The following is a 13,521-nucleotide window of genomic DNA, read 5'->3' as shown; positions in this document are numbered from 1 at the left end:
TGGCTTTGGAGACTGTGGCCTATTTTTTTCCTGTATATTTTTAGTATTTAAAGATGGATTTGATGGTTTTGAATGATCAAAAGGTATTTGGATCCAGGTTTGTTGAAGTAGGGGGGAAAGAAAGCATCTGTACCTTATATTTTTTTGGCTAAATGTTTATCTGTTAGGAGAGAAGAGTGGTGTGATCTCTGCGGCTAGCAAACGCTCAAAAGGATTTTTATGGAGGAGTTCCAAGAGCGCTTGGAGAGGTTCTAACATTGTTGCAAAGTGTTGATGCTGCCCAAGCTGGGCACCAGGTGCATCTCTGTCCAGGGCCAGGGTGTTACTGGGTTGGCCCTTCTCATTTAGAGTCTTAGCTAACAGGTTCCCTCCCAGTGCCTTCCCCATTCCTCACCCCTGGATAATGGGATCAGAAAGAGGGAACGATAATAATCAGGAATTGTTTCTCCCTGTGCTTTTGAGTACTGGTGTAGGATATTTTGACTGAATGAATGTTATCACGTGAACTCCAACGTGAGCAGTCTGGTTGGTTTTCTAGATGAGAGGAATCCTTCAGTGAATGAATGGCATGCTTAACTCCAGCACATAGGAAAATTTAAAAATTTCCCGTCGTTAATTTTTAAGCTGCGTAAACTTGCCAAAGTGATTACCAATGACAAAAACCGCATTTAGAAATCAGACCTCTTAAGATCCATTCATTAGATGCTTTCTAAATTCCATTTGAATTAGTGTATTTCAAAACAAACATAATTCATGAGAAATAACTAATGTAGTAAATATGAATGCCCTGAATTTTTTTAAATCATGGCACCACTGAAGAAATGAAAATAAGAAGGTACTCAGCCTGCTACAAACAGGGTAACTTGAAATTCTAACTCAATTTTCTTCCATAATAGATTTATCTGGGAACTTGATTAAAATATACAAATTGCTAGAAAGACCTGGAAAATTTGATCTATGTGGGATGTAATGAATATATAGTCTTTCTAGAAGAGAATAAGAATTTTACTCATGTTAGATCTTTTTCATCTTGGCAAACTCTAAATTGGTTTTAAATTCTATTTTCTAATTTTAGAAGTATTATACATTACTTGTAGATAACTTGGACTATTATTTTAAAAAGTAGAATCGCCAATAATTTTGCTACCCAAAGAGAGCCACTCTTATTTTTTTTAAATTTCTAATGTTTATTCATTTTTGAGAGAGAGACAGAGACAGAGACAGAGCGTGAGCAGGGGAGGGGCAGAGAGGGAGGGAGACACAGAATCCAAAGCAGGCTCCAGGCTCTGAGCTGTCAGCACAGAGCCCCACGCGGGGTTTGAACTCATGAACCGCGAGATCACGACCTGAGCTGAACTCTGACGTTTAACTAACTGTGCCACCCAGGCGCCCCCAAAGAGAACCACTCTAATACTTTGTTATATATTTTAGTGTTTTGTTCATACAGACTTTAGTCTTATTATTAAATTAGATTATTTACATAATTATTTCTACAATTTTATATCCTGCTCTTTTTCACTTGATGCTTGTAGATATTTCCCCATATTATTAAAAACTCTTTGACATCCTTTTGGATGGCACGTATATTGTCATTCTGTGGATTCAAGTGCATCCAACAACTGTTTGTTGAGTATTCACTATGTGCCAGGGACTATGCTCTGTTGCAAACAAAACCTGAGCTGTCTCTGCCTTCATAGAACTGACGGCCAAGCAAATATGCTGTTGTTTGCTTACCATTTCCTTACAATTAGACATTAAGATTATTTCCAGTTTATTGCTGCTATAAACAGTGCCGAGATGACAGACTTAGAGTGTTGGCTGAGAGAGTAGTTTTTGGAGTCAAATACAGGTCAGGATTCTGCCACTTACTGGCGACACCCTTTAACTTTTCTAAGCCTCAGCTTCCCCATTTGGGCTCGGGGGATAATAGTACCTACCTTTGAGAGTTGTTGTGTAAATTAAGTGAGATATCACACATAAAACACTTTTCACAGTGTACCGAGAGCTCAATTGTTCTTGTTAGTAGGAGTAATAGCGGTAGAAGTAACATTCTCATTGTGCCTGACGCTTAATTGGCATTTTGGTTTATCTCCATTTGTTGTAATTATACATTTTATTTTATTTTTTTTTAAGAGAAGCCACTCCCACTCAATATCAGATGAAAGAAACTGTTCATTGCATATTGTTACAGATTAGTCTTTGTATAAAAATCCCTAAAGTTTCCCACCGAGAGTCTCGTGTTCCAGAATAGACTTACTTGTGGCTTAATGAGTGGTAATCCTATCTAGGGGAATTTACTAAGTGTCTCACAGTAATGGTGGAATATTAACTGAGAATGGCTTTTTCAGCATGCAACTGCCATGGTCATGCCATCGATTGTTACTATGATCCTGATGTCGAGAGGCAGAGGGGAAGCTTGAATATCCAAGGCATCTATGCAGGTGGAGGGGTCTGCATTAATTGTCAGGTGAGTCACCATTTAGGTCAACGTGGATATGTCACCATAGGAAAGGAGCATTCGTTAGTATTTTCCATAGACATTACTTTTGTCTACAAAAGTCCTTGTTAGCTGGATGTCATTCAAGGATTGTAGGGAAAATGGACTGAGACATGTTTGCCCAGATTCTCCTGATTAGGTTTTTCATTTAGATCTTTGCCTGAATGGAGAGGAGAATCCCCGACTGTCATCATGGATGCTCTCCATCTTGTGGTAGAAAGAGTCTGAGATGGGAGGGCAAAGAGGTGTCAGCTTCGGCGCTGATCCTAAGTGTTGTTTTCAGACAGTTTCTGAATCTAGACTCAGTGAGGAAGTACATCGTGATCAGTTAATGGAGTCTGCCGTTGACACTTAATAAGAAACACTGATATTTCATCCCTTCACTAGATATTAGCCAAGAGGAATGTGTGGTACAGGAAGGTACAATGTTTGTGAATTTGGTCCATATTGTCACTCTGTCCTGTGTGCTTTTCGAGTGATGTTTTGTTAATGTTACTGTTAAAGGGGTGCTGTTTTCATGAGATGCCCATTTTTATGGATCCGGGGCCCCAAGTCCTTAGAAAGACCCACCATCATCTTTCTCCCACTCCACACATGTTATACCATTTGTTATTGCTGTTAATTAATATAAGTAAAATAGAAGCCATAAGTTTCTTACAAATCAGGTTTCATACATCCCAGGATCTTTTTAAGACTATGTTCTATAAGACCCTCAGGTGATAGTTTTGCTCATTAAAGTCGCAGAAGCATTGCACTGGGATGTGTAGGTAGAATCCTTTCTCCAGATGAAGGATTAATGTGTCTTTAAAATGTGTCCTTCAATGTCCTTTAAAATACTTTGTTCTTCTTCTTTCATCTTTTAGAGATATTCTGTTTTATATTTTGCTGTTCCAGAAAACATCAGCGTGGTCCTTTTTTTCATAGTGGTTCTGTGAAAGCATTTTTCTTTTGCATATGAAATTATTGAAATTTGTTTACATTCATTGCAATTTTTTCCAACTTAAACCTGAAATGCCTTGTTTAAGTTACATACTTAGCATAATTGACTTAAATTTTTTATTGTGATAAAACGTATATAACATAAAATCTACCATTTTAAGACCTCAATCTCCCTAAATTGATCTACAGCTTGAATGCAGGTTTTTTTTTTTTTTTTGGTAGAAAGTGACAAGCAGATTCTAGGTTTTCTTTAAATGTTTATTTATTTATTTTTGAGAGAGAGCAAGCAAGAGAGAGTGGGGGAGGGGCAGAGGGAGATTGAGAGAAAGAGAGAGAATCCCAAGCAAACCGTGAGATCATGAGCTGAGCTGAAATGAAAAGTCTGATGCTTAACTGACTGAGCCATCCAGGCACCCCAGACAAACAGATTCTAAAGTTTATATGGTTACATAAATGACCTAGAATATATAAAGCCGCTGTGAAGAAGGAGAATAATGTTAGAGGAGTTGCATTATCTTACTTAATGACTAAAGGTAAAGTTACAATAATCACAACAGTGTGATATCAACATAGGAATAGGTTAGTAGATCAGTGTAACAGAATAGGGGGTATAGAAACAGAACCACTCTAATATGGACATTTGGTTTTTGATGAAAATACCAAAGCAATCCAGTGTGGGGATGGGGGGTGGGGGAGAAATTCCTTTCTACAAATGGTTCTGGAATAACTGAATATTTATATGGGAAAAAATAAACCTTGATCACTACCTCAAATCATACATAAAAGCTAAATCAATACGGATCTAACTAAAGTAAAGTGGAAACTGCAGTGGTTTAAAGAAAAATAGAGAGGACTATCTTTGTGATTCAGAACACGAGCAGAGTTTTTTTAGGTCACAGAAAGCAATGACCATGAAAAATTGACAAATTAGACTTCACCAAAAATTTAAAACTTCGCTCACAAAACACACTATTTAGAAAACAAATAGGCTAGCCACAGATGGGGGAAAATATTCACAAAACCTAAAAATGACAAATGGTGGGTATTCAGGATATATAAAGAACACCCACAGCTCAATAATAAAAAGACAACTCAATAAAATATTTTTGGATTTGGATAGCCACTTCACAAAAGTAGACATGCAAATGGCTGATATGTGTACAATAAAGGGCTTAATATCATTTGTCATCTGAGAAATGCAAATTAAAATGACAATGACTGACCATCAGTTTTGGTGAGGGTGTGGAGTAGTCATACCTCTCACTCATCGTTGATGTGAGTAAAAAATGGTACAACCACTATGGGAAAATGCCTGGCAGTTTTTAAAAATAAAACTAAACACAGACCTGCGCCATGACTCACAAATTCCACTCGTAGGCATTTGTCCATGAGAAATGGAAACATGTTTACGAGCAGTTTTTGTATGGCAGGTGTATGCACAATAGCCTCACCCTGGAAATAGCCTAGGTGTCTATTAACAGTAAGATGGATGAACAGACTGCCATATTTATACACTGGAATACCAGTGACCAATAGCAACAAAGTATTGATTCATGCAACAAAATGCAAGAACTTTAACACTTAACACAAGTGAAAGAAGACTTACAAAAAAGAATACATAAAGTTCCAGGGTCATTTAAATGAAATTCTGGAACAGGGAAAACTAATCAGGAGTGGGAAAAATCAGAACCATGGTTGACTCTGGGGAGGTGGTGATGGGACAGTTGAGTGGAAAGGGGTGTGAGGAACTTTTTGAGGTGATGGTGTGTCCTATATCTAGATAGGGACTTGGGTTTCACAGATGTATTCATTCATCATAACTCAGTGAATGTACAGTTAAGAGTTTTGCACTTGTATGTAAATTTTACACCAAAAGAAAAAAAAACTAAATAAACGTTGAACTGCAGTTAATTATATGCATGTTAAAGATGTAGGGGACAGTAACTGATATCTGCAATTTATTTTGAAATGCATAAAAAATAGGATTAGTGGATAGAGAAGTGAGTATATGGATAATTATGTGATACAAGTGGAGTAAAATGTTAATGATAAACTCTACATAGAGCATGTACAGATATTCACTGTAAAATTTGAAATTTTTATAATAAAATGTTAGGGGGAAAGAGCAATGAAAGAAGCAAGGAACACAACATTTGGGGCGTTGACTCCTTGATTTCTTTCCTTTGATGAAATGCTGATGTTCTTATTAAGATTGAAGATTACCCATGTTGTTTGAGAGGATGCTTGAAGATACTTTATCTCCATTAGCTAAATCAGAGTCTTCAGCTTCTTTGTGGAGACATGACTTGTGATGTAAGTCTCCAGCTTGCGCCCTAGCTGTTGTCCTTGATGGGTTGGTTGCACTGTTTCCAAACTGCTTGTCTCCTCCACATACATGCACCACACAAAGCTAAGATATGGGATCAAGAAATAGAGCACATATGGCTACATTTCGTCCTGCAACAAGTTCCACAATATGATAGAAAAGATCGCAAACGAGCAACATATCCTCTCTTTCCGGAATCCACAATAGCATGAAAAATAAGAAAAAGTGTCATTAACAGACCAGGAATTTCAGAAAGTGATTCCAGAAAGATAGAAAGTGGAAACATATCCATGCAGGAGAACATAGCTATGATGGATGGAATGATTTGGAGGTACTCCAAGAAACAACAAATAAAAGAATTAACTGTGGGGCTGTGTCCAAACCTATAAAACCTTATTCGGAGTTTATAAAAGACGACTATATGGAGAGACATGATGTGTTTCCAGACTCAATATATAAATATACCATTTATTCAAAACCAACCTGTAAATTCAGTGCAATAGCCATCGGAATTTCTAGAAGATTTTTGGGGTGCCTGAATGATTCATTCGGTTAAGTGTCTGACTCTTGGTTTCTGCTCAGGTCATGATCTCATGGTTCATGAGTTCGAGACCCACATCGGGCTCTGCGCTAATAGTACTGAGCCTTCTTGGGATTCTCTCTGTGCCCGTCCCCTTCTCATTCTCTCTCTTTCTCTCTCTCTCTCTCTCTCTCTCTCTCTCTCTCTCTCTCTCTCTTCCTCTCTCTCAAAATACATCAATAAAGTAAAAAAAAAAAAAAAAGAATTCCTAGGAGATTTTTTAATGAAGATTGACAGACTGATTCTAAAGTTCTTATCAATAAAAGAGTACAGGAGGATAGACACTTAGTTTAATTTTTTTTTTTTCTTCAACGTTTTTATTTATTTTTGGGACAGAGAGAGACAGAGCATGAACGGGCGGGGGGCAGAGAGAGAGGGAGACACAGAATCGGAAACAGGCTCCAGGCTCTGAGCCATCAGCCCAGAGCCCGACGCGGGGCTCGAACTCACAGACCGCGAGATCGTGACCTGGCTGAAGTCGGACGCTTAACCGACTGCGCCACCCAGGCGCCCCTAGACACTTAGTTTAGAAGAGATGAATAATTATGGGGGAAATTTGTCTTAGAAGATAGCAAAACATTCTCTGATAGAGAATCTAGAAGCACAGTCATGTAGATGTTTAGATTTGGTTTATAGTAATATTGGCATTTTTAATTGAAAGGAAACGGGTGTTACATAAATGATGTTGGGACAGTTTGCTCTTCATTTGGCAAAAAAATGTAACCTGGCCTATGTCACGTACAGAGGGACATAGGGAGTCTTGACAAGGAAGGGGAGTGGGGGGTTGCTGCCATAGCAGGGTCAGTTGGCTTGGTGAGCTGCAAGGCGATGCTTCAAGATAAAGTTGGAATTTCCTGGTAGAATACACATACCCTACAGCAAGGTGTGCCTGTCAGAAACCAAGCTGTCTTAGCTCAGGCTGCTATAATAAATGTACCACAGAACAGGTACATACTCTTTAAACAGTAAAGAGTTATTTCTGGAGACTGGGAAGTCCAAGATCAAGGTGCTGGAAGATCCAATATCTGGTGAGAGCCTACTTTCCGGTTTGCAAGTGGCTGCCTTCTTGTTGTGTCCTCACGTAGTGGAGAGAGATCATCTCTCTTATAAGGGCACTATTCCCATCATCAGGGCTCCACCGTCACAATCTAATTACCTCTCGAAGGCTTCATCTTCAAATACCATCATACTGGAGATGAGGCTTCAGCATATGCATTTTGGAAGGGACACCAGCATTCAGTCCATGGCACTAGCTAACCTGGCTGTCTCCCATTCGGTGTAGTTCCGGTAATGACAGAATGAGAACTATCTGCCATGAGCTCTGAGCTGGGCCTGGGGACGTTCAGATGGCCAATCAGCCAGCATGTAGGACAGCCAGATTATTATCCTGCAGGGCAAGCATTTGCAGAGATGGCCATATTCTCATATGTTATTGATTTTATTTTTACTTCTGGGGTTTACTATTTTAAGGATTGGTTTGGGGTGTGTGAAGTTTAAATTAGGGTGGCCAGTTCCCTAGGATGTGGCATTGGGGTAAAGACCTGGAAGAAGCCGGAGAATGAGGCAGGCATCTGTTTGGGGGAGGGTATTCCAGGCAGAGGGGATGGCAGGGCAGCGGCCCTGAGAGGGAGCGGGACACCCATGTGGCTGGAGGAGAGCAAGCCGGAACAGACAGGTCAGAGAAGTAACAGAGGCCAGATCATGTTGGCCTTTGGCAGGAAAATCCCTTCAGAGACTTCCCAGAAGCGTGGCCAGTGAGTAGACTAAGTGTCTCCATGTGCTTGAGGTTCACCGAAATGGAAGCCAGCAACAGTGTTGTAGATGTGGTTGAGGAATTGAGAGGAGAGATGGGGTTTACTTGAAGATTGAAGTGTCTTAGAAGAGTTATGTTTAGAGGATTTAGATTATTGTCAGTTATCAGAGCCTGGGGGTTTCTAGGTGAGTGTTCCGTAGAAAGCCAAAGGAAGGGGTCAGTGGGGTAGAGGTCGGCTTATCTCCTGCATAGATCTCATTGGCACCCACCTCACTCTTCAGCTTGAGGTTTTCTCATCTTGTGTTGCATGTCAGGCAAATGCAAATTCAGGCACCCATTCTTCCCAGTGAGGCAGCTTCCCCAGCACCTCCTATATAGAAATTACAGAACCACCACTGGCCTTGGTCCAACCGTGGCCATAGCGTTCGTGGATAAAGTGGTGTGTCATTGCTCTCGGGAAGGTGAAGGTCCTAGAGGACACCCGAGATTTGGAGGTAAACTACAGGCATCTTTCCATCTGCGGGGGATTTGTGGCTCTCTTTTGGTCATTTGTTGCTGTTCTTTGTGTCCTAAAAATAATGGCACCCGTGGCAGGTGTCTTAAAAATATGGCACCCGTGGGATGCCTGGGTGGCTCAGTCGGTTGAGCGTCGAACTTCGGCTCAGGTCACGATCTCGCAGTTTGTGAGTTTGAGCTCTGCATCGGGCTCTGTGCTTATATGTCAGAGCCTGGAGCCTGCTGCTGATTCTGTGTCTCCCTCTCTCTCTGCCCTTCCACCGCTTATGCTCTGTCTCTCTCAAAAATAAATAAACATTAAAAAATAAATTTTAAAAATATGGCACCCGTGGCAGGTGCTTTATTAACCGAAATTTGTGGTAGGAGGGAGAGGTGGGGCTGCCCACTTCAGAGAAATTTTCCTTCTTCAATGGGGAAAAATTGGGGAACCAGATTAACCTCACATCCTGGCTATTATAAGTCACAGTGCAAGCAGCAGAGTTGAGAAGGTTAACCGGCATTTGATTAAAGGGAGGTGGACTGCAGCTGTTTCATATTTGCCTAAATGTTTATGCATGTAAATGTTAAGTCAGAGAAGTGGCCAGTGTGGTTTTAGACCTCAGTGTTAAAGTGAATTCAGATTTTAGCCCACAGGACAAGGAGTGGTAGTAAATAAAAATCTGTAATTAATAAAACCATCTAAAATGGGAAAGAGGATTCAGAAAAGGGTCTTTGTTCTCCACTCTGATTTTACGCAGACTTCTTTTGGGTCAAAGCGTGTTATATTGTTTTTTTTCCTTTTAACTTCCTATTACGTCCCTTTTCATTAATGAAATAACACTGTCCTTCTGATTGTTTCCAAATTAGAGATCAAGACATTGAGTTGGTCTGTGCTGTATAGTTCTTGGAAACTGGTGATACATGTTGGGCAACTTGATTTGTGGCAGTAACAAGGATTAACCATGACATGTAAAAATCCACCTACTATTATATTTTAAAATGGGCTCTGTGTAGGAGACTTGCACCTACATTTTCCATTCACATAACAGAAATGTTTGGAACAGGATGTCATGACTAAAGTACAGATAAAATTGGGATGTCGAGAGAAGAGAATCTGTATGCGTTGTTTCTTCCGAAGTTGGGAAAGATAAAGATACGCACCTGACCCTTTAGTCCTTGGGATAAACCTAAGGATGGTTAGTTCTTCTGATTGAGCGAGGAAGAAGAGTGCTCTTGAGTTTTTCTCACTGAAATGTCAGGTGTTTCACTGAGCAAATTCTGTGCCAGAGGGGAAAACCTGGGCTGTCTAGTTCATGGAACTTACCTGTATTTCTTCTTCCAATGGGAAAAAAAAAAAAAAATCCAGACCCACCTGTCAGCCAGTGCCCTGTGGCAGATCTTAGAGACTCAAGGTCAAGATGAACACTTATTTTTTTGACTCTGAAATTGCAATTGTACGTGACCATGATTTCATTGGATGAACAGCACAAAGTAAGGACTTTTCTGGTACTCTTCCTTCTAAGTTTCTTTTGTTTCTTTCTAGCATAATACAGCTGGTGTGAACTGTGAAATCTGTGCTAAGGGTTATTACCGCCCTTACGGCGTTCCAGTGGATGCCCCGCATGGCTGCATCCGTAAGTTTCATTTCAACTCGGTGTGTCTTAGAGTGTCGGTACTGTACCACTTTGGCGTGGTCACCGGGCCAAACTCTGATGGGCTAGTAGCTCCCTTCCCTCCCTCTTTTTTCGCATTGTTCATTCTACTCCTTCTAGCTGTGTGACCTCAGCTGGCTACATAATCTCCCTGAGCCTCAGATTTCTTATATATAAATGGGACTGATAATACAGGCATACCTTGGAGATATTACGGGTTCGAGTCTAGACCACCATGAGAAAGTGATTATTGCAGTAAAGCGACTATTGCAATACAGCAGGTTGAATGAATGTTTTGGTCTCCCAGTGTCTATCAAAGTTATGTTTACACGATACCATAGCCATAGCCTATTTGGTGTGCAATAGCATCATGTCTAAAAAAAAAGTACATACCCTAATGAAAAAATACTTTGTTGCTAAAAAGTGTTAAGCATCACCTGAGCTTTCAGCTAGTTGTAATCACTGACCACAGTAATAATGAAAAAGTTTGAGATGTTGGGAGAATTCTCAAAATGTAACAGGGACACAAAGCAAGCAAATGCTGTTGGAAAAAGTGTGCTGATCGACTTGCTCAATGCAGGGTGGCCACAAACTGTCAATTTCTAAAAAACAAAACAAAACAAAACATAGTATCTGCGAAGCACAATAAAGAAAAGCACAATAAAACGAGGTATGCCTGCGTATTCCCTAAGATAGAAGGAAATGTCATCAGAAGCACCTAGGAAGACACAAAGTGTTGGGCTCGTCACGTTACTAGCCCTGTAACCAATGTTCCTCCATTTTCCTCATGTTTCTGCGAGCTCCAATAGTTTCAAATTTTTGTCTGAATTAGCATCAAGACAACATAGTCATAATTTCAAGGATCTAATAATAGTCATCGTATCTAAAATAGCTATGATTTATTGAGCACTCATTATATGCAAGGGGTTGTGAAATACTTCCACAAATGTCTGATGCAACCAACTCACATTGTATTATTATTTTCATTTTTAGATCTGGAGAAACTGAACTGAGTAGTTAAATATTTGAGCCCAGGTGGCAAAACCCGCTAACTGGTAGCTCCAGGATACAGGTCCTATCTGTCTGGTGCCTCTGTGCCTTTTCACATCCGTGATACAGATAGATGCCCTGGGTTTTCCCTGGGGAACTGTCAGACACAGGTCAGACTGGACTTTGCCCTCCATGTGTAATCTGTTTTATGTTTGGTGGCTGTCACAGTTGGAAAGCAGTTCCAGGCCTGAAGTTGGCTGCTGTGCCCACTGTACCCCCAGATTCATTCTTCGTATCACTAACATTTGAGGGCATCAAAGTCCAAAGAATGTGTGGACTCTGATTTGCCTCTCTGCTGGGCATTCGTCCTTGTTAAAAGAGTGCTCCTGTCTTCCCTCCCTCTCCCACATTGTCTCACGAAGTCTGTCCATCCCTTTTCTTGTGCCCACGAAGAACAGGCTTTAGCAAAGGAGACCAGGACACCGTGAATGCAGACGTACGTGCTCTGGAATCTCAGAGCAATCTCCATCACTGTTCCAGCCTCTTTCTTCATCACTGAAGTGGTCTCGCAGAGATATTATAGGCTAGCGTAAAGAATCCACAGGACACGTACGTCTTAAGCAAGTTAAGCAGAGGACACCAGGAGAAGCCAGGCTGGGGGATGCTTGATGCACATGGCCTCCCTAGTTTCCCAGTTCCTCATGGGACATGTACTTAGCTGGTTTATGACAGTATTTTTGCTGTCTAAGGTCAGGACTTTCCAGGTCAAGGAAAGGTCCCAAGTGAGGAGCTACCAAGCCTCTTATAGCCCAGGTATGTCTGTCTGGAATGCAAACCTAGTAGTCGTGTTGGTTGCAAAACTGCCTTTAGTAAGTCCTATCACTGGAATCTAACATTCGGGTTATGGGTAGAGTCTTGTGCTGTCCACATATGAGATGTCTATGTCCAGGCATCCCACACTTGTGACTGCATCACACCTACGTAATGATGACCACCCTGGACATTCACAGTTGGCTCGTGGCCAGGAGGGGCTGTGTCCAAGAGACCTACCAGGGGCTACAGCACACGTCCACCCAGCCCCCTCTGATTGTAATCTGTGCAGCCCTTTCTTCTTCTGCAGTGAGCTGGGCAGTGCTCAGTGTAATAAACTATATTCCGGAGAACTCAGAAGCCTATCTGAGTTCTCTGGGGGCCCCTGGGGTTTGATCATTGCAAACTATTGACGGGGTATGACGTAGAAAACAGGCTGTGCCCTTTCAAGAGTAACCGTGGACCGATAGTAGAGCATTAAACATCGCCTGAGAAGTCCTGGGGACATAGCTACCATATTAAGTGCAGTGAAGGGAAGAACTGATCTCTGAACCCTGATGTTTCTCGTAGCTTGCAACTGTAACCCCGAACACGCAGATGACTGTGAGCCGGGCTCAGGCCGCTGCAAGTGCAAACCGAATTTCCGCGGAGACAACTGTGAGGAATGTGCGGTTGGGTACTATAATTTCCCGTTTTGCTTGAGTAAGTAGCGGCTGCAGAAGGAGAGGCCTCCTTTCTTGGCACATAGCTGGGCCTGGTGCATTAATTCCCAAGAGAACGGCAGGCGGTGGGGGGCTCACCACAGAAATGGGGCCAGGTATGCTGTGTTTACATGGAAGTGTTGCCAAAAGTTCAGAACATAAAGTTTATATGAGTACATTTTATAGTCATTTGTTTATGTCTGGTGATTACGTTAGGTTGTACCATAGTATTATCATCCCAGTAGGTCAGAGAAGCCAAATATTGGCAATTTCAATTTAACAGTGATCCATGCGTGTGATTTTTGTTGAAAAAAAACCTGGAAGAAATGTCAAGGGTACCAGATGTTCATTTGCATATGCATTGTTTTGGGTGGCAGGGGGATATGTTTCCCCTTTCCCCCACTGTGTGATAGGCCAAGTTATCATGGGCTCCACCCCTCCCCACTGCAGTGATCTGAGTATCTCAGCATCTCAGAGAGAAAAAGTATGTATCTTGTAGAAACACTATAGAACATGAAGCAGGAGAGTCTGAAACCAACTCTGCAAATTGTTACAAGAGCCATGGTTCTGTTTGTTCTGCAAAAGTGTAAACACTGCACTGTCCTGTTAGGACAAAGAAACACTGTCTCAACCACCCCCCCCCCCCCCCCCCCGCCCCGCTCTGCCATTACTGCATTGGTTCTTGCTTTCCCAGCTCTGCGTGGCAGGAAAAGCGGACCGAGTTGTGGGGACATGGGGGCAGGGCACATGTGAATGGGGTGACTATATGTCCTGGCTC

The 13,521-nt window shown here is 41.5% G+C and overlaps 1 protein-coding gene across 1 annotated transcript in view; it reads left to right on the top strand.

Annotated features, from left to right (window-relative positions):
- The window catches only part of LAMA3 (laminin subunit alpha 3), a 220,555-nt gene that overhangs the window by 14,167 nt on the left and 192,867 nt on the right, over positions 1–13,521 (top strand). The window contains exons 6-8 of the mRNA XM_030335815.1: positions 2,349–2,467; positions 10,134–10,224; positions 12,613–12,718. Coding sequence (XP_030191675.1) covers positions 2,349–2,467; positions 10,134–10,224; positions 12,613–12,718 — 316 coding nt within the window. The remainder of the gene's footprint in view (positions 1–2,348; positions 2,468–10,133; positions 10,225–12,612; positions 12,719–13,521) is intronic.

Source organism: Lynx canadensis, chromosome D3 (genome assembly GCF_007474595.2).
Source record: "Lynx canadensis isolate LIC74 chromosome D3, mLynCan4.pri.v2, whole genome shotgun sequence".
In the NCBI taxonomy this organism is placed as follows: Eukaryota; Metazoa; Chordata; class Mammalia; order Carnivora; family Felidae; genus Lynx; species Lynx canadensis.
Note: the sequence above shows the minus strand (reverse complement) of the source record. Positions and strands in the feature narration are given on the sequence as shown.